Source organism: Aquarana catesbeiana, linkage group LG05 (genome assembly GCF_042186555.1).
Source record: "Aquarana catesbeiana isolate 2022-GZ linkage group LG05, ASM4218655v1, whole genome shotgun sequence".
NCBI lineage: Eukaryota > Metazoa > Chordata > Amphibia > Anura > Ranidae > Aquarana > Aquarana catesbeiana.
In genome coordinates this window covers 206,558,234-206,579,517 of record NC_133328.1, presented here as the reverse complement: position 1 = coordinate 206,579,517, position 21,284 = coordinate 206,558,234, and the positions used below count along the sequence as shown (strand labels likewise).

At 41.4% G+C, this 21,284-nt stretch overlaps 1 protein-coding gene across 2 annotated transcripts in view; it reads left to right on the top strand.

Annotated features, from left to right (window-relative positions):
• The window catches only part of EEPD1 (endonuclease/exonuclease/phosphatase family domain containing 1), a 176,547-nt gene that overhangs the window by 147,614 nt on the left and 7,649 nt on the right, over positions 1-21,284 (top strand). The window contains exons 5-6 of one of the 2 annotated variants that reach the window (XM_073630517.1): positions 12,907-12,969; positions 20,450-20,576. In XM_073630517.1, coding sequence (XP_073486618.1) covers positions 12,907-12,969; positions 20,450-20,576 — 190 coding nt within the window. The remainder of the gene's footprint in view (positions 1-12,906; positions 12,970-20,449; positions 20,577-21,284) is intronic. The other variant, XM_073630518.1, reaches the window with a different exon arrangement.

Genomic DNA, 21,284 nt, shown 5'->3' with positions numbered 1-21,284 from the left:
TAGGCACCTAGAAGACTTGCTGAAGTTCAAACCGAGCATCAGAATGGGGAATAAATTGGATTTAACAGACTTTGAATGTGGCATGGTTGTTGGCGCCAGACGGCTGGTCTGAGTATTTCAAAACTGCTGATCTACTGGGATTTTCACACACAACCATCTCTAGGGTTTACAGAGAATGGTCCAAAAAAGAGAAAATATCCAGTGAGCGGCTGTTGTGTGGACGAAAATGCCTTGTTGATGTCAGAGGAAAATGGGCAGACTGGCTTGAGATGATAGAAAGGTAAACGTAACTCAAATAACCACTCGTTACAACCAAGGTATGCAGAATACCATGTCTGAACACACAACACATCAAACCTGGAAGCAGATGGGCTACAGCAGCAGAAGACCACACCGGGTGCCACTCCTGTCAACTAAGAACAGGTAACTGAGGCTACAATTTGCACAGGCTCAACAAAATTGGACAATAAAAGATTGGAAAAATGTTGCCTGGTCTAATGCGTCTCCATTTCAGCTGCAACATTCAGATGGTAGGGTCAGAATTTGTCGCAAACAACATGAATACATCCTGCCTTGTATCAAGGGTTCAGGCTGGTGGTGGTGTAATGGTGTGGGGGCTATCTTCTTGGCACCCTTTGGGCCCCTTAGTACCAACTGAGCATTGTTTAAATGCCACGGCCTACCTGAGTATTGTTGCTGACGATGTCCATCCCTTTATGACTACAGTGTACCCATCTTCTGATGGCTACTTCCAGCAGGATAATGCACAAAGCTCAAATCATCTCAAACTGGTTTCTTGAACATAACAATGAGTTCACTGTACTCCAGTCACCAGATCTCAATCCAATAGAGGACCTTTGGGATGTGGTGGAACGGGAGATTCTCATCATGGATCTGCAGCTGACAAATCTGCAGCAACTGTGTGATACTGTCATGTCAATATGGACCAAAATCACTGAGGAATGTTTCCAGCACCTTGTTGAATCTATACCACGAAGAATTAAGGTAGTTCTGAAGGCAAAAAGGGAGTCCAACCCTGTACTAGCAAGGTATACCTAATAAAGTGCCCGGTGAGTGTAAGTCAAAGAGACACAATTGCATGTTGCTTTAAAGTCTTGTGAATGTGTACATAAACAATAAATTAGTCATAGCAGGTGCTTATAGTGGCTTTAAAGGCTCAAGGTTTTTTACCCTCATGCATTCTATATGTGCAGCAGCCCCCCAGCCCCCCCAATACTTACCTGAGCCTCATCGAGATCCAGCAATGTGTGCAAGAGCCTCTGCTCTCTCGGGATTCCAGCAGCAGTGGGAGCCATAATTTAATGTAAGCTTTAACATATTAATGTAATGTCAAAAGTTGTTTTTAATATTTATAAATGTACAGTTTCCATTAAAAGAGTACCAGTGACCTTGGCAAGAGTCCTTTTTTTAGGCACTTTCTCTAATAGGAAGATAACTGTGTCCCCTTTGTGCTCCCCCCCATAGCACCCTGTCTCATGCTTCCCTAGTGGAGGCTACAGGCAGTATTATTGGCACACATTATACAGACATGTTCTGCTATTGTTACTATTGGGAAGTCAATTCAGAAATGGCTGGCGAGTCCATGTAGACAGAAAGTGGTTGAAAAGGACTGGAGGAGATCAGCAGCACTTAGAAAAAAAATAGATGAAAAAGGTCAATAGGGTATTTACCGTATTTATCGGCGTATAACACGCACTTTTTTCCCCTTAAAATAGGGGGAAAATTGTATGTGCGTGTTATACGCCGATATAGGCTGCCACCGAGGGGAAGGAGGGGACGAGCGCTGCCGAAATATCTCCTGTGTACTCGGCTCGCAGTCACGCTCAGTCCCACCCCCTGGACATCTCCTAGCATTGACGTCCCAGCATTGGACAGGTGTTAGGTCCATCATAGGATCTGGGCCAAGGGGCGGGACTGGGCGGGACGCCGAGCCGAGTACACAGAAGATTCGGCTCTATTTCGGCAGCGCTCGTCCCCTCCTTCCCCTCAGCACGGTTGCAGATGGGCACTGATCAAGCTGCAGGTGGGCACTGATTAGACTGCAGATGGGCACTGATTAGACTGCAGATGGGCACTTATTAGGCTGCAGATGTGCACTTATTAGACTGCAGGTGGGCACTGATTAGACTGCAGATGGACACTGATTAGACTGCAGATGGGCACTTATTAGGCTGCAGATGTGCACTTATTAGACTGCAGGTGGGCACTGATTAGACTGCAGATGGACACTGATTAGGCTGCAGATGTGCACTGATTAGACTGCAGATGGGCACTGATTAGACTGCAGATGGGCACTGATTAGACTGCAGATGGGCACTTATTAGGCTGCAGATGTGCACTTATTAGACTGCAGGTGGGCACTGATTAGACTGCAGATGGGCACTGATTAGACTGCAGATGTGCACTGATTAGACTGCAGATGTGCACTGATTAGACTGCATATGGGCACTGATTAGACTGCAGATGGGCACTGATTAGACTGCAGATGTGCACTGATTAGACTGCAGATGGGCACTGATTAGACTGCAGATGGGCACTGATTAGACTGCAGATGTGCACTGATTAGACTGCAGATGGGCACTGATTAGACTGCAGATGGGCACTGATTAGACTGCAGATGGGCACTGATTAGACTGCAGATGGGCACTGATTAGACTGCAGATGGGCACTGATTAGACTGCAGATGTGCACTGATTAGACTGCAGATGGGCACTGATTAGACTGCAGATGGGCACTGATTAGACTGCAGATGGGCACTGATTAGACTGCAGATGGGCACTGATTAGACTGCAGATGGGCACTGATTAGACTGCAGATGGGCACTGATTAGACTGCAGATGTGCACTGATTAGACTGCAGATGGGCACTGATTAGGCTGCAGATGGGCACTGATTAGGCTGCTGATGGGCACTGATTAGGCTGCAGATGGGCACTGATTAGACTGCAGATGGGCACAGATTAGGCTGCACTGAAGCTGCAGATGGGCTAAACAGGCTGCATTGCTCACTGACCATTATTTTGCTTGAAAGTGGTTTATTTATTTTTTTAAGTTTTTTTTCCTGAAACTTCCCTCTTAAATTGAGGTGAGTGTTATACGCCGATAAATACGGTATTTAAAAAAAATTCAGTTGTTTATGATACACAGTGCTTTAAGCAAATTAAATGACATCCAGTTAAGGTTTAGATCTGCTTTCATTGCTCTCCCACTCTGCACCACTGCATTTTGACTTGCTGTATACTAAACAGAATGTCACAGATGTAAGGGCTGATTCACACTTTAGCAATTCATAGTAGTGTGTTTTTTGTTGTTGTTTATTGTTTATGATCATGGGCAGTCTTTCGTATCTGATTTTTCTTTTGTGAAAAATCGTATGAAAACAGTACACATTAAACAAAAAATGTTCGATCTATGCAAGAACGAGAAACATTTTGGAGTTTGTCTCTGTGGAAATTTTCATTTGGAAAGTCTGAACTGGATGTCAAAAGTTGTGTACACACTATACGAAAATTAAACGATCGTGCCTTGTTACGGAATTTTTCTTCTGATTTTTCTCTTGCCGTTTATGGATGCAGAATAGGGCTCACCTTATGCATCGAGCTGCTGTGGTTTTAAATTGTTATCTATACCATCATTGGAAATGTGCAAAAATAAAAAAATAAGTACATGTCTTTATTAGTGCAGAGTAACACACCTGTAATAATTTCATCATTTTGTGTCAGTAACACACCACACTTGTAATTGCCAAGAGGATTCCCGTTGTATGAATGAACCAGAATGAAGAAATAATAATCTTTGCTAGATAAATATCTCTGAATATCCTCTGAATTCTAATATCTCTGCATAGGCCTGTTTTGTTAAATATTTAATCTAACCTCTAAATTATTGATTTTTTTTATTTTGGAAAACCAATATAAAGTAGTAGTGGTGAATAAAAAAAAGCACTTGTGAGTTTAGCCATTCGTTCTCTGTGTATTCATTTTTTCATGGAGTTTTCTCTGTTCTGGAAGGTGTCATGCTTTCCCCTTTAAAAAGTTGAAAGGCATGGCTCAAGTTTTTTAAAATACTGATTATCTTTGCAAGCTCTTTGTACCTTTTAAAAGCAGAATTCATATGCAAAATAAAACAGAACAATAAGCACACTTGATAGTGCAGCTAAAACACTTCAATTAAAAAAAATGATAAAAATGCACTTACAATAAAGTGATTTGTTTCATGACTTATAACCAGGAAAACCCATCCAATGGAAGGCCAGGTCATTTCAACAGTTACTTAAAACATGATCACTTGGTAGCCAACAAAAACAGAGATGAGAACAGTGATGGATTCTAGGGTGGACACTGTGGAAGCTACAGATCGTCCCAACAGCTTGTACAAAGAGGAAACCAAAGTTGTAACCTGGGTATTGACAGTACATACACTGAACTGACATGTTTTAGAGCCTTGCCCCTTCTTCAGAGAGGAGGAGTGAGGAGGTTGCCCCACTACAAAAAGTTTTTTAGGTTTTATTTTATTTGAAAAATCTTTATTTTAATTTCCAAATATAAAGCAAAAATAAAGTGTCAGTACAAACTCCCATAATCCCACAACCAGTACAGAGAACAACCATAATGAGCCAGTCATATGTTCCACATAGGGCGTACAATATACATAAAACATAAAGGAGCACCATGAGGTGAACAGCTCAAAAGAAATGAAGGAACACATGATGAAGTCCATGCAAACACCGAAGGGGGAATGTGGGTGAGAGAGGGGGGGGGGGGAGAGGGAAGGAGAAACCAGGGAGGGAGAAGAGATAAAAAAACAACAGATATGTCAAACATTAAAAAAAAAAAAAAACATGTTGTCAGGGTAAATTCCAGCCAGCCAGCCTCAAGAAGAGCTTAGGAGGCCAACAAAACTGTATAAATTATCAATATCATAACATTAATTGTTTATACAAGTCAGAGGATTGAAAATCTATCCATAAGGCCCAACATTTTATAGAATTTAGGATAGGCGTTGGTACACTGATGCCTCCACTCCTCTGCCTCCATGATGTCTTGCTTTTTCAGCAACCACTTCTTAACTGAGGGAGCCGATGGGGACTTCCAATGAATGGGGATGAGACATTTACCAGCATTGAGGAGGTGAGGCATCAGGGATCGTTTATAGGTCCCCACCGACTGCACAGTGTCGTGGAATAGGATGAATAAAGGATCATCAGCAGTCTGATGGTATGGGCTAGTGTGGTAATCTTCTCTATGGTGACCTCTGCCCAATTTCCGCTCCCATTCCCTAATATAGTAAGGGGTTGTATTGGAATGCTTATCCAAAAAAAGCTTGTAAAGTTTGGAGAGCAAGTGGGAGGCGTCATCCTTGTCCAGACACATAGATTTGAATCTGGTTAAGGAGTCGCAAGGTCTCAAGCCTCCACGTAGTGTCCTAAAGATATTAGTGAGCTGGATATGTTGCCAAATATCCCTGGGGAATTTACCGCATTCCCTAAGGAGTTATACCAGGTACTTTAAGTTGGTACCTGTCATAAAGCAAAAGCATCGGGTTTCTTGAGCCCCCAAGATTTAATAAAGGCCAAGTCCTCCCCGGGGATAAACCAAGGAAGTCCTCCTAATGGTGAGAGAGGCAAAAAAGTTTTTTTAGGTTTTACAGTGTAGAAGGTTTAGTATATCTGCCAAGCTTTACAGTGTCTTGTTCCTGTTGGGGAGATGTCCCCTTTTTTTCTTTCCTAGTAAAATCATGTCACACCCTGACACACTGGGTGTCACCAATATAGAAAGTGAGGGCAAAATCTCCCCTGTAAAAAAACAAAACACAAAACTAAAAAGAAAAAAACAACCTGATAGAGTTTTGTAGCCCTCCTCAATGTAAGAGAAGTGTTGTATTGCTGTCTATGGGTGTTATTTATGAAAGGCAAATCCACTTTGCACTACAAGTGCACTTGGAGGTGCAGTCACTGTAAATCTGAGGGGTAGATCTGAAATGAGGGGAAGCTCTGCTGATTTTATCATCCAATCATGTGCAAGCTAAAATGCTGTTTTTTATTTTCCTTGCATGTCCCCCTCAGATCTACCGTGACTGCACTTCCAAGTGCACATGTAGTGCAAAGTGGATTTGCCTTTCGTAAATAACCCCCTATGTCTCTGCTTCCTCCCTTCCATTCCTGTCCTATCGTTTTAGAACATTTAGAACAAGAAATAAATATCAAAAGGCTAATTACATCTACATTCAACTATGGCCCAATGATTTGAATAGTACTGAACTCTAGCTTTATGTTTATTTAACTTACAAATGCCGTAGTTTGGCTTTAAAAACAAAGACCTTGTTATAATTGCATTCTTATCAAACCCTCATCGACAGGATGCACGCACAGGAAACTTGCTCAAAATAATGAAAATTTTTCAAAATTTTAATCAAAGTAATAAAATATTGTCAGTACGAAGTAACTATGAAATCTACTATTATTCATGCCTCAAATGCTTTCAAAAGCTATTTAGTACCATAGTGCTCCTTTAATCTCCTACCTATCTAACAATATGTATTACTGGCAGTGGAACATGGAACAAAGCTATTGTTAATCACAGAAGGCCCCTTCATAGTGAAGCATGTACCTCGTTTTGATGTATAAACTGGACACAGGAAATGAATTACAAACAATATAAGAGCTGGGCTCCTTCAAGGGCTTCAGATACTCAAGGTTCTATTTGTTTTTACAATTCCCTATATCTCATCCCTTTAAAGGTCCTGCAAGAATGCACAATAACCCTTGATCTGCCAGAAGGCAATTTAGCTTTTATGAATGGAGGAGCTGGGCAGAAAGGGTAGGCATAGTTGGGAACTCTGATGAGTGACTGTGACAACTCCCTTAGTTCTATTAACTCCTGCTGCACCAGAAGTTTATGGTGGTGGGGGTGGGGGATATCAGAGGAAGAAGTTTTTTGCAAAACCAGGACACAGCAGAACAAGGAACACATCCCACTCCACTGAAGGTAAGGAATGTCCCTCATAATGTTTCTTTATTTTTTAACTAAACTTGGGCTTTAAAGTGGTTGTAGAGGTGGAATATTTTTTACCTTCATGCATTCTATACATGAAGGTAAAGAACCCTCCACGTGCTGCTCCCCCCACAGCCCCTATATTACGCACCTGAGAACCCTCTTGATCCAGCAAGGTGCATGAGTGTCCTGGGACTCCCTCTCCTCATTGTCAGTCACAGCCAGTGAGCCAGTGAGGAAAGAGTGGGACAGGGCCGAGTCACGGCTCTATGTGTTTAATGGATGCATAGAGCAGGGCTCAGGAGCAAGCATGAACCAGTGCCCCCATAGCTGCTTGCTATTGGGGGCTCTGGTCAAGGGGGAAAAGGCGCAGAGTGCCTCGAGGACCCGAGAAGTTGAGAATCTGGGCTGCTCTGTGCAAAACCACTGCACAGAGCAGGTAAGTATAATATGTTTGTTTATTTTTTTTTCTTTTTAAAAGCCAAACCTTTAATATCACTTTAAGCCTTTATTGATTTCTGCAGAATGACAATGCAGGTGACGTCTAATATGCTTTGAATGTTAAGAACATAAGTACTCCAGCAGCCCTGGAAATAGTGACAAATGCCACACAACTACACACCCTTGTCAAGACGAGCTCCTGCAGAGACACTGCACCAGTGCTGGTTCCATGACATTGCTTTAGTCAACATCATTTTCTTTGCGATCTAACTTGCTCAGAACCGGGGGAATCCCCTTTAGTAAGTTTTAATAATATTTGTGATTTTTGAGACGCAGTGTGAAGGTATTGGTATGTGGTGGTGCTTCAGTATCAACACTTGAAATAAAGATCTTACCCTGAAGGTAGGCATCTTCCTTCAGCAAGCTTGACTGCCTAATAATAAAATAACTCACATGCCTAAAAGCCACACCTTAGCTTAAGATAACTTATAACATTTAAAATTAGCTGTTCTTGAAATATGGCATTTCACTTTGTAAACAGGTATTTAAATTTTGTGGTGCCTCACTTGGTATATAAGCATCGGGTGGGGATGGGTACCATCATCCTAATAGAATTTGAGAAGAGGAACGGTTAACTAGAGCTACTCCAAATATTATTGCCCAGTAACTCCAGTAATGATGAGAGGACTATCTCGGTACCCAGTGATTGGAAACAAATAAAGTTATATTAAAAAGTATACATTTATTAAAGAAAATATATAAAAATACAGTTACAACAGAACATATAACAGAATTGTTGTAAGAAATGACAAGTTAACAGGTATGTGCTCTAAAACACATCTGGTGGGTGGGAACAAAGTGATGTGGGTAGAGATGGTTCCTCAACAAGTTTTGCGACGAATGTCGCTTCTTCAGGAGGTATTACCCAGAGCATCTAAAATAAACAAATACAGTCTCATAGTTACACAGAAAATAAGCAAATTAGACAGTTTGGCTAAAACCAAGCTATCAGATAAAGCTGGGTTGATGGAGAATGATAGACAGCAGTGTGACTCACCAATGGAGACCCAAAGAGGGTGCAAGACGGCTATTGAGACACCCTGGAGCGGGTGTCCCACCCTGGGCGGACACGGGAGGCAATGAGCATAGAACCAGTTGGAATAGTATAAAAACTTTTACATCTAGATCTGGAGCTCCTATAATGTTATTTAAAAGTTATATATTTACATGATCACAGTAGTAGGTATATCTGTGCGTATATATTTTGTATGCCAGTAGAGACCCCACATTGATATTTATAGCTACTGCAGAGTGAGCTGATGTTATTTGTAAGACATGTAATCTTTTGATCTCGGTTATGGAGGGAGCTGGCATAATGCATATGTGAAAATACTGCATATGTAGTGTACACCACTTGTCAGCCTCAAAATGTAAGCCTTCTGACCTATTAAATCAGTAATGCTTTCTCCTATTGCATCTGTTTCCACTGGTGAGATTACTGTGTATTGCCAATTAGAGTGAACCTGAGCATTGCCCATACAGGTTCTCTTAAAGCAACCCTGACACTATGATCGGCACAGCAAACTAAGTTGAGCCTGTAAAAAAAAAAAAATGTATATATTAAAAAATGCTGTTCAGCCATAATTGTACATTTTATAAAATGTATTTGAGATTTGAGAAATGCAATGGCTAGATCAGCCTTTTTCGACCCTGGGGTGCCTTGAGGTTTCTTCGGGTGTGCCTTGGCAAAATGCCAAAAAAAAAAAGTCAGCAGGTGAACCAAGCCTGCCTTTTAGTTACACAAAGCCACAGGTTTTTTGTTTTTTTATTGTTTTTTTTATTGCAGAATCTTTTCATAGTACAAAACAGTAGAGAAGGTACAAAGAGAAGGACTAAACTTCCTCATAGGTTGACAGAGTTATCCATATATAGGACAGATGTGCAAGGAGCAAGCAGTCATGGGTCAACCCACATGAATAACATGGTAGGTTCCATAATAACAACAGTATTATAATAGTAAAATAATAAAAATAATAATAGAACAGAATACAAATAAAAAATGTAAAAGAAAACAAGGAGATGGATAGTATTCGACCACTAATTGAGTAACGGAGGGAATTTTTTTGAGGAAACAATGTTATCAGAAATATATTATTCCAAAGAGATAATTTGTCAGTCTACCTTAAAACAAACAGTCCATATTTTCCACTGTGCGTCAAAGATTTTTCTAGTACCAGCTTTTTTGGCCAAAAGCCACAGGTTTTTATTGTGCACCATTACAACTTTCCAGCCACCGGTGTCCTAACAACTTGATGTCATCAGTGTTAATAAGAAGGGTGTTGATCGCCTACACAGCATCCTTGTTTGCCCCTCCCCGGCAACACTGGGGTCACATTAGCTGAGTGAAAGAAACTAAGGGAGAGGAGAAACACTGGAATACTAGTCGGTACCAGTATGCAAAGGTGTATTTGCTTTGTAAGAATGAATCACATCTAATGTTGGGTGTCCTACGTGTGTCGATGCTGCCGCATTATGCAAAACTATTAGAATAGAGGTGCATTGAGACTGTCCATAATTTTGAAGGGTGTCTTGACTAAAAAAAAAGGTTGAGAAACACTGGGCTAGATGCAATTTTTCACTGTTTATTGTTATAATATGTGCTACATTCTATTTATTGGTACCTGCAATGTCCAGGTTGACATTTGTGATGGGGGGACAGAAGTGTGGCTGGAGAGGCCCCAGTAAGGGATGCAGCTGATAATTATTTTTTGATCTCGGTAATGTTTTATAAGCTTTACAAATATAAGTTAGAGCAATCGACGTTTTATATAAAATTCCTGTAGTGGTTATATTTTCCAATAATAGCTTTATCAAGTTAGTTGCTCATACAGGTGCAATACGGTACAGCTCATTGTATATCTTTCCACTGATGCATATCTTAAGCGCAGGAAATCAAGAGTGAAGTGGCTTCAAAGGAAAAACAACCATGGAAAAAGCAAAGATACAATATACTGCGTTTGTCATAGATCACGAGAATGTAAAGGGTGAAAAAAATACAAAGGCAAAGAAACCAAACAATGTAGAACTTAAAGTAGGGTAGAGGCAGGGTAGGGTAAATGGAATCCCTCGAAGTTCCAGATAAATATCATATTTTGCAGTCCCAGACTCTGCCAAAGGTACCCATTCAGTCAGTCAACATAGCAGACAACTTTTTATTCACCATTATCCAAGAAAATGTAGCTTTCACTAGTACAAAGGGGATGAAAATAGTCTTCGAAGATGTGGCAAAAATGATTCTAGCTGCTAGGAAAATGAAAGTGTTTGCTACTCTAACATTTCATATTCCTGATATGCATCTGTTCTACCATGTACTTGTGTTTAAAAAGTATCCTGTTCTCTTTGTATTGCTTTTCTTTGTGTGAAAATTCCCGGTGATTTTGCCAGTCCCTCTGCTTTTCCTATTTCAGACTGAGCACACTAGCCATGAGAGCGTGGTCAGTTTTCTGGCTGTGCTGGGAGAACAGCCTGCCTGTCCTCCGATGGTCAGACTTGTGCTGACATGTCCCCCTGCACAGCCATTCACTGGGACGATCAGTGTATTGCTATTTCTCCACCCCCAGCTATATAAGCTCCTTATGCAGCTGAGAACAGAGAACATGTGATCATTTATAATGTGACATTTTGCAATCCATTTCTATTTTAAATGGAATGGGTTATTTTACAAGGTAAGGGTTCATGTATACTTTAACCCCTTCCCGACCAGCCGCCGCAGTTTTACTGCGGCAGGTTAGCTCCCCTGCGCGAGCCGTTGTAGCTGTATGTCGTAGATGTAGTCCTTTGTACTATAGATCTATAGAACTTGTTAATGCAGTATTAAATTCTAAAACAAAAAATAATTGTAATGCATGTTAACAGTTCTTAGATGTAGTGGCTGCATTAGTTTCCTTTTTCTAGGCTTTTTTCCTTTACTTTCACCTGATGAAGTTTCCAGCAAAAGTGCCAGTTAAACGGTTGAGACAAAAAAATTAACACTGGTAGGGGTGCTTACAATGATCGTCTTTGATTCATTTTTGTAAAACCTTTATCACAAAAAGAAAAAGCTGCTGATGTAACTGCTTAAAGCAGAGTTCCACCCAAAAGCTCATTTGTTTCCTCCTCCCCCTCCGGTGCCACATTTTGCACCTTTCGGGGGGGGGCAGGATATCTGTTTCTTGTTCCCACTTCCTGTTGCCAAGCCAGTAGGAGAGAGGAGCGGAGCCTCGCACATGCGCAGTAGGATTCCTGGCGTGAAGCCATAAGGCTACACTGCCAGATTCCCTTACCCGCAATGGCGGCGGCAGCACGATGGAAACATCAGCTGCGGTGCCGACATCGCTAGACTCCAGAACAGGTAAATTACCTATTATTAACCACTTCAGCCCCAGAAGGATTTACCCCCTTCCAGACCAGAGCATTTTTTGCGATTCGGCATTGCGTCATTTTAGCTGACAATTGCGCGGTCGTGCAACGTTGTAGCCAAACAAAATTGAAATCCTTTTTTTTTCCCACAAATAGAGCTTTCTTTGGGTGGTATTTGATCACCTCTGCAGTTTTTATTTTTTGCGCTATAAACAAAAAAAGAGCGACAATTTTGAAAAAAAAAGCAATGTTTTTTACTTTTTGCTATAATAAATATCCCCCAAAAAATATATAAAAAAACTAATTTCTTCCACAGTTTAGGCCGATATGTATTCTTTTACATATTTTTGGTATAAAAAAAAAAATCGCAATAAGTGTATATTGATTGGTTTGTGCAAAAGTTATACCATCTACAAAATAAGGGATAGCTTTCTTAAATTTTTATTATTAATTTTTTATTTCTACTAGTATTGCCGGCGATCTGCGATTTTTATCATGACTGCGACATTGCGGTGGACAGATCGGACACTTTTGACACTATTTTGGGACCGTTGACATTTATACAGCGATCAGAGCTAAAAATAGCCACTGATTACTGTATAAATGTCACTGGCAGGGAAGGGGTTAAACACTAGGGGGCGATCAAGGGGTTATGTGTGTTCCCTCAGTGTGTTCTAACTGTGTGGGGGGTGGGCTCACTACAACATGACAGGGAGCAGTGGATTTCGGGTATGCCCTTTTGCCTGCCCGTGCCATTCTGCCGACGTAAATCGGCGTGCGGCGGTTGGCATGTAGTTAAAAGCCAGCAGCTGCATTATGTGTAACTGCTGGTTTTTAATTTTTGCAGCGGTGGGTGTACCTCTGCTTTAAAAAGTGTTAGCTGGAGTTCAGCATTAATTTGTTAGGCAAATCCATCTAAACCTGCTAGTGCATCCAACCCTCTCCCCAGTCTGACAATGCTGCTGTTCAAAGGTGTCTCCATTGCTCCTCCAGTGCAGTGGAGGCACCCTAAAGCTGGCTACACATTATACAATTTTCCTATTCATTTTCCTTTAGATTTACCTTCAACTATGTAGTGCAAGGGCCTGCCTGTGTCATCCATGCGGCTCCAGCCTCCAGGTACTGTCTGTTTTTTAATCCAAGTCTCTGCATGACCATCTATTGACTGCTGTATGCCTTGGTGAACATTTTATTATTTTTTAACAATATAAAAAAAAAAAATTTACTTTGCCTCTGAGGGTCCTATTTATGTCTGCTGATCAGCGCTGTTCACCCCTTTGATTGTATCTTCTGCCTGATTGCATACAATTTGAAAGTGTTTAGGTTTGACCTTGTATTACATGGTTTTAGTAAATCTAAAAGGAAAATTGTACAAGAATATTGTATAGTATGTATCCAGCTTAAGGCCCCTTTCACACTGGGGTGGTTTGCAGGCGTTATTGCGCTAAAAATAGCGCCTGCAAACCAACCCGAAACAGCCTCCGCTGTTTGTTCAGTGTGAAAGCCCGAGGGCTTCCACACTGAAGCGGTGCGCTGGCAGGAGAAGAAAAAATCTCCTGCAAGCCGCATCTTTGGAGCGGTGAAGGAGCGGTGTATTCACCGCTCCTTCACCGCTCCTGCCCATTGAAATCAATGGGACAGCGCGGCTATACCGCGGTAATACCGCGGCTATAGCCGCGCTATACGAGGGGTTTTAACCCTTTTTCGGCCGCCAGCGGGAGGTTAAAGCCGCACCGCTAGCGGCCGAATACCGCGGTAAAACAGCACTAAAAATAGCGCTGTTTTACCGCCGACGCCCCCTACCGCCCCAGTGTGAAAGGGGCCTAAGACCCCTTTCACACTGGGGCGTTTGTCAGGTGTTTTAGCGTTAAAAAAAAGCGCCTGAAAGAAGCCTCATCTGCAATCCCAATGTGAAAGTCCGAGCCCTTTCACACTGCCAGCGCCCAAAAAACGCTGGTAAAGCGCTGCTTAAGACTCCTTTCATACTGGGTTGTTTTTCAGGCGTTTTTCGGGCGCTGGCAGTGTGAAAGGGCTCGGTCCATTGGCACACTCAGCCCGGTGGCAAAAACACAAAAGCGCTGCAAAGAAGCTGCTTTCAGGACTTTTTTTGACACCCTGCCAGTGCAGCGCCCCAGTGTGGAAGCACTCGGGCTTTCACATTGGGATTGCAGATGAAGCTTCTTTCAGGCGCTTTACAGGCGCTTTTTTTAACGCTAAAGCGCCTGAAAAGTGCCTGAAAAACGCCCCAGTGTGAAAGGGGTCTAAGATAGGAAGTGTGTCACTGGCTGGATTGAAAAGTAAAAATAAAATAAAAAAAAGCCTAAAAAAGAAAATCAATGCAGCCGTTACATTTATAGCAGAACTGAAAAAAAAATATTACTCTTTATTGCAGAGGAGACATGCAAAGTCTCCTGTGCAATAAAATAAATGTGCCTGCCTGTTTGCAGTCTTCTGCAGACTATAAACAGGCTCAGCTCTGATTACATCTCCGGCATGGTGCCAGTGGCACTGCGGTGACGTCATTCCACGCCAGCAAATCAAGATGGCTGAGGATTGGTTCCCAGAAGGAGCCTGGGGAGAAGATGCCGGTTTTTTAACATACTCTTTAGTCATTTTTTTTCCTTTTGTGATTGTTTTATTTCTGTGCATTACTACTTCTATCCATGACTCTAATAACTGCTTAACCACTTCCCAACCGGCGCACGCCGATGTACGTCGGCAGAATGGCGCGGCTGGGCAAATGGGCGTACCTGTAAGTCCCATATGAATTCCCCGGCGTTCAATTGCGTGCGCGCCGGCGGCGGCACGCACGCACTCCAGCCGGGAGCTCCGTGAGTCGGGTCGCGGGTCCCGTGGACTCGATCGCCATGGGGATACCCGCGATCGCCTCACAGAGAGGACGAAAGGGGAGATGCTGATGTAAACAAGCATCTCCCCATTCTGCCTAGTGACAGTGTCACTGATCACAGCTCCCTGTCATCGGGAGCAGAGATCAGTGACGTGCCACAGCTAGCCCATCCCCCCTACAGTTAGAAATCACTCCCTAGTACTGACTTAACCCCTCCCCGCCTCCTAGTGGTTAACCCCTTCACTGCCAGTGTCATTTACACAGTAATCAGTGCATTTTTATACTGATTGCTGTATAAATGCCAATGGTCCCAAAAATGTGTCAAAAATGTCCAATGTGTCCGCCATAATGTCGCAGTCACAATAAAAATCGCTGATCGCCACCATAACTAGTAAAAAAGAAATTATTAATAAAAATGCCATAAAACTATCCCCTATTTTGTAAACGCTATAACTTTTGCGCAACCCAATCAATAATTGCTTATTGCAATTTTTTTTTACCAAAAATATGTAGAAGAATACGTATCGACCTAAACTGAGGAAAAAAAATTTTTTTTTTAATTTTTTGGGGATATTTATTATAGCAAAAAGTAAAAAATAATGCGTTTTTTTCAAAATTGTCACTATTTTTTTGTTTATAGCGCAAAAAATAAAAACCGCAGAGGTGATCAAATACTACCAAAAGAAAGCTCTATTTGTGGGAAAAGAAGGACGTCGATTTTGTTTGGGAGCCACGTCGCACGACCGCGCAATTGTCAGTTAAAGCGACGCAGTGCCGAATCGCAAAAAGTGCTCTGGTCAGGAAGGGGGTAAATTCTTCCGGGGCTGAAGCGGTTAAGTACAGTATGTGCAATTTATAAGAAATGCACTGTAGCGCAGGGAACTGAACTGCCTCCATTGACTTCAGTCCTTTTTACTACACACTTTACCTGAAGAGGGAGCAACTGTTAAAAGAGAAACACAAAAACCAGACAAAAGATTTGAATTATTATAGTCAGGTAGGCTTATCTATAAGGTATTGCTCCATTATATAGCCCTTGTTACATTGCTTGTATATGACTCAGAGTCACCAGTTAGGAGTTCTCCTGAAGTGTATTCAAAGTTAAGGTCAGATAACTTAATGCAAGCAATTCATGTTTTAGGGAGGAGGTCAGGCAGTTGTCATGGCAACAACTGTCTTGCACAATTTTAGCAACTTAAACACTCCAAGCAAACAGTTAAATACACACATTAAGTACATATAGGCTGTTTTATCTGCCATAGGGTTTGCATTTCTGTTCATCCTGTTCTGAGATTTGCTCAGCTTTGTCATACTGCACAGTCCTATCTGGCGGGGCAGGAGACATTATGTATTTATTTATTTTATTTTCCGTTGCTGCAGTTAAAGTATATGTAAACACTCACCTTGTAAAACAATCCATTCAGTTTAAAATAGAAATGCAAGGCAAAACATTTGTGTACAGATATAAAACACATTATAAATACCCCCCCTTTTTTTTATAAGTGATCACATACCCCCTGTTCTCAGCTGCATAAGAGGCTTAGAGAGCTGGGGGGGGGGGGGAGAAACAGCAGCACACTGGTCTACCCAGTAAATGTCTGTGTAGGGAGGGGTGGGTGTGTTAGCAGAAATCTGATCATTGGAGGAGAGCAGGCTGAGCACCCAGCACAGCCAGAAAACTGACCACACTGTGCTTTCATGCCTAGTGCAATCAGTTTTTAATAGGAAAGCAAAGGGACTGTCAGGAACATCAGGTATTCCACACAAAGGAAGCAATACAAAGGGAACAGGATACTTTTCCATAAACACACAGTACGTGGTACAGCAGGCGCATATCAGGAATTTGAAATGTTGGGTTTACATATTATTTAAGTGAAAACCAGACTGTCTGGTCAGTAAAAGGACTGATGAACTTGTATCTGTCACTCTGCTCACTCCTTCTGTCAATATGCCCCTTGTAGTGTAGCATAACTGATTGGCTCCTTGTGCTGAAACTCCCTGCCACAGCCTACAGGGACTGCAAGAGGCTGATGCCAAGTCAAATTCAGGTACTTAAACGATGTGTACGGATATATTAATGAAAAGAGAGCTGCATTATTATTATTATATAGCATTTAGATGGCGCCGACAGCACTTTACACAATAAAGGGAAACAATACAATTACAAAACAGTTCAAGACAGGAAATTTGAGAGGTTAGGACACTGCTTGTGAAAACTTAAAACTGAATTCCAGGAATTCATCTTCTTAGTAAAAAGTGAAGGCACACTGTGAGTTAAAGTAGAACTATAGGCAAAACTTTTTTCCTTCATTTTGGATAGATCAAGGGAGGGTTATAACCCCTGTCAGATTTTTTTTTTTTTTTTGCTCTCTGGGTCCCATTGCAGAGATCTCCCTTCACTTCCTGTTCCATAGCCAAACAGGAAGTAAAGGAAATCCCTGCAAACAAAGGGAATTCCTTGGGGACCCTCAGATCACCAAAACTAGTATCCCCTTTGGAAACTTTCCCCCTATTTAGTTTTCTGGGGACAACCCAAAAATTTGGATTTTCTTTTACTTTGACTTTCAATGATGATGGTAAACAGGATAAACAGAGAGGGTGAATCTATGTAACAGGGACACAGACTGCAATTAAACTGATAGGTATTCTAATCTATCTCTACTCTCTCTACTCTATCCAAAATAGTTATACTTTAAGTCCAAGGAGCTGCATGACATCTCCTGGGCTTATCTCTATTATTTACATTTGACATCAAGATGGCTATTACTGTATTTCTGGGAGCCCAGTGCTGATACTTCAGGTCTAAGCATCTTCAACATTAGAGTTGGTGCAGCTGCTATGCCTGCCCCTCCCTTCCTCCTGCCCAGTCACAGAAGCCTTTGTATTATGTGAACTCAATCACAAAATACAAAGGCTTCTCTGAATGGGCAGCAGAGGTGAGGGGCAGGCATAGCTGCTCTGTGTGCCTCTATCTCCTCTCTCACATGTTTCAGCAGAGCCAAAAACCTGTCAGATATAAATAATAGAGATACGTTCAGGAGATTTCATGCCCTGGAATTCAGCTTTCAAATCTTTGTGTCTTTTTTTTTTTTTTTCCTGGAGTTAAGGTTTAAGGCTAAATATTCAGATTCTTGCATTAGCCCAATTTTAAAAACCTAGGAAAGCTTTAAAAATCTCTGTATTAAATCACCCAAAAAATGTGAGACTGATTACTCCTTATTAATCTCATTAGGGGAAACTTCAATGAAACTTCAATGAGAGTTACAAGCTACTGCACACTCTTATCGCAGCACAATGGGCAAAAAACTCAGAAGGACCATATGGTGCAATAAAAGTAAATAAATGTTCTTAGGGAAAAGCTCCTTCCATGGTATGTACAGTTGTGGTGACTGTCACATCTGTCTCTTGGTTAACAAAAGTAAGATGTTCTTTAATGCCGATGGATCGCAGTCTTTTCAAATTAGGTCCTTTATTTATTGCAAAACAACAAGGGTCATCTGTCAAATTTGTTGCATTTGTGAGAGACGATATATTGGCAAGACTAAGTGCTTACCAAATAATTTGAGCTTGAAGTGATACTAAAACACAGTTTAATTTACATGATCTTTTTCTGTATGTGGATGATGGCACTGTAATTATTTTAATTTTAAAAAAATCGACTTTTTTCCTAATCCAATATACAGTTGTCACATGACTAAGATCTTTTCCAACCTGTCTGCAGGGAAACATATGCAGGAGGAGCTTCTAGTCCTCTGCTGCTGATCACATGGTCAAAATTAATTAAAAAATCAGCCATTGGGATACAGCATAAAATGAAATAATGTCAATAAATGTTGTAAATTGTCGATGGTCATACAAATGTATAGAAATATATATGGAAAATGTGCAGCGCTAAGCAAATAATAATCAATATCAAAAATAAAATTGACATATGAAAAAAAGCAATATAAATAATGGCACGTGTTCCGTGAGAATTGATGTCCAAGGTGTAAACAAAACAAAAAAAAGAGGGGGACACAGACAAGTCCCAAATGTATTCCAAAAGGGTGAAGTTCAAAACATAGATAGGTAACAGTCACAGAACTCCTGAGTGAACATCCAAAATGTGACAGAGGTAACATAGATGATCCGCCACCAAAAGGATAGACTCATACAGGTGTACACCTGATGGGTCAAACAGGCTTTACAGGATGACCAGGGAATTCAGGCTCACTATGTGGATACGGTCTTCAGGCAAACACTTCAAAACGATGGATAAAGCAGGTAAACCAAATGGGCAAATAAGCCCAACCATAAAGAGAAAAGAGAAGAAGAACAGGGCACATAGCGCAATTCCGTAAGAAATATTTATTGTTGTTGCACCCCAGATGATGCCTATTTAGGCGAAACGCGACGGGTTGTTACGCTGATCCCCCGGTCTATTTTGAAGCGCTTGTTTTTATTCTGGAAAATGTAAGTGCAACTCTTATGTTTACAACAATAAATAGTGAGCCTGAATTCCCTGGTCATCCTGTAAAGCCTGTTTGACCCATCAGGTGTACACCTGTATGAGTCTACTCTTTCACGTGTCATTATTTCTATTGCTTTTTTTCATATGTCAATTTTATTTTTGATATTGATCATTATTATTTGCTTAGTGCTGCACATTTTCCATATAAATTTCTATTTATTTTACACTTTTGTGCTGGCTGCTATTGTGTAGACAGCGCGGTATATTTTGTTATTCACGATACAAATATATAATTAAAACCAAATCTTTATTATTTTTTGGGCAATAATGTGGTGTGGATGGATTTCTCCAGTGACAGGCTGTCACGCCCCTCCAGCCTATGTCTTAGAATAACAGGGAGGTGAAGCCTCCATCAATGAAGATGTAATATCCCACTCCCATTGTGTTTAGCTGGTTAGTGGGCATGGAGGAGGAGGGAGGGAGCTGGCTACCCTTCCCCATTGTGTGAAACGCCCACATGTGTGGCTCTATAGTCACATGGGCTGCTCAGATGTGATAGGGAAGAAACTCCCTAGTGCACATGCTCAGTTTTCAGTGAGCTTCTAACATTGCTCTGCAAAATCCTCAACTGCATTGGGGACATGGATAGAAGGGGGAGAGAGAACAGCAGGATCAACCAGGTGTTTTGCAGAATACAGAAAACGAATCCCATAGTGAATGAGTATGAACAGCATGTAATAAAACATGTATTGATCGTTTTTAATGATGTGGGTTTAATTACACTGTAACTGAGAGGTGTCATGGATCCAATCTTGGGCTGAACAGTAAAGGGGACTTATCATTTACAGGGTGATTTTGATGTATATGTTGGAAAGTCTGGCTCCTGCTGGATTAAAAATGAGATGGACTTTCATGTTTTGCAGTTGACTTTTCCCATTTGCTCCCTCTGTATGATGTTTCTTCTCAATTAAAGAGGGGTGATATTGCTGTCCCAAATATCAACAACACAGTGGGACAGAGATATTTTCGTACCAGGGGACTTACAATCAATGGAATTTTTAACTATGTGATTTAATAAAGAGATTTTATACCATTCCCTTATACCTTCTTATTATCCTAAATGTCACTGGTCCTCTTAAGAATGCAGGAAACTGTACGAGTATGAAGATTCCCCTATATCTGTTGCCTTATGAGGGTTGACATTTGAGTCTGTTTTGGGACAGTATAGTTCTCTTGCAATGTGTCCAGTCATGTTTTATTGTGTACCTTTCTTTCATTAACCTTTGAAATTTGCTTTTAAGGTTGGAATAAATGATGTGACCCTGGTAAATATTCACCTGCGTCCTCCCCCAAATGAAGTTGGAAAGCAGCAGAATGACGGCCACAAACCACCCACCTTTGGACAAACATTGCAGGAGACATTGAAAGGTATGTAAGGCAGCAAATGACCAGTCTATCTGAACATGATCCAGCCTGCCTCTCATCATAATTCCAGGAATTTCTCCTGGCAGCGAGAATGTTAACTTATTGTCCATATCCAGTGGTTTGCTGGTGATCAATTGCTAAGCAGCTTTAGGATTTTCAAACGCTTTATAAATCTTACATTAGCAAAAATATTTCAAACTGAGCCTGCATGTATTTCATAAATTATGCATAAAGGTGAACTGACTGCATGTACTTTTACACTGAGGCAGAGGGGACGTTAGCGGTAAAGCCCCATTAATTTTAGAGGCTCTTTATCGCTGTAATAGTGGCGCTTTTTGGCCGCTAGCGGGGCACTTTTAACCCCCACTAGCGGCCGAATAAAGGGTTCAAAGTGCCTGCAAAGCGCCGATACCGAAGTGCTTTGCCGGCATTTCGGCAGCGGTGCCTATTGATTCCAATGGCAGAGGCGGTGGAGGAGCTCTGTATACACCACTCCTGCACCGCCTGAAAGATACTTTTTGCTGGACTTTTTCTAATGTCCTGCTAGCGCACCACCCCAGTGTGGAAGCACTTGGGCTCTCACACTGGGGCTGCAGAGGAGGTGTTTTTCAGGCGCTTTACAGGTGCTATTTTTATCCCAAAAACGCCCCGGTGTGAAAGGGGTCTAAGAGTTTAGGTTGTGTTTCAGGCTATTAAAAGTATTTCTTGTAA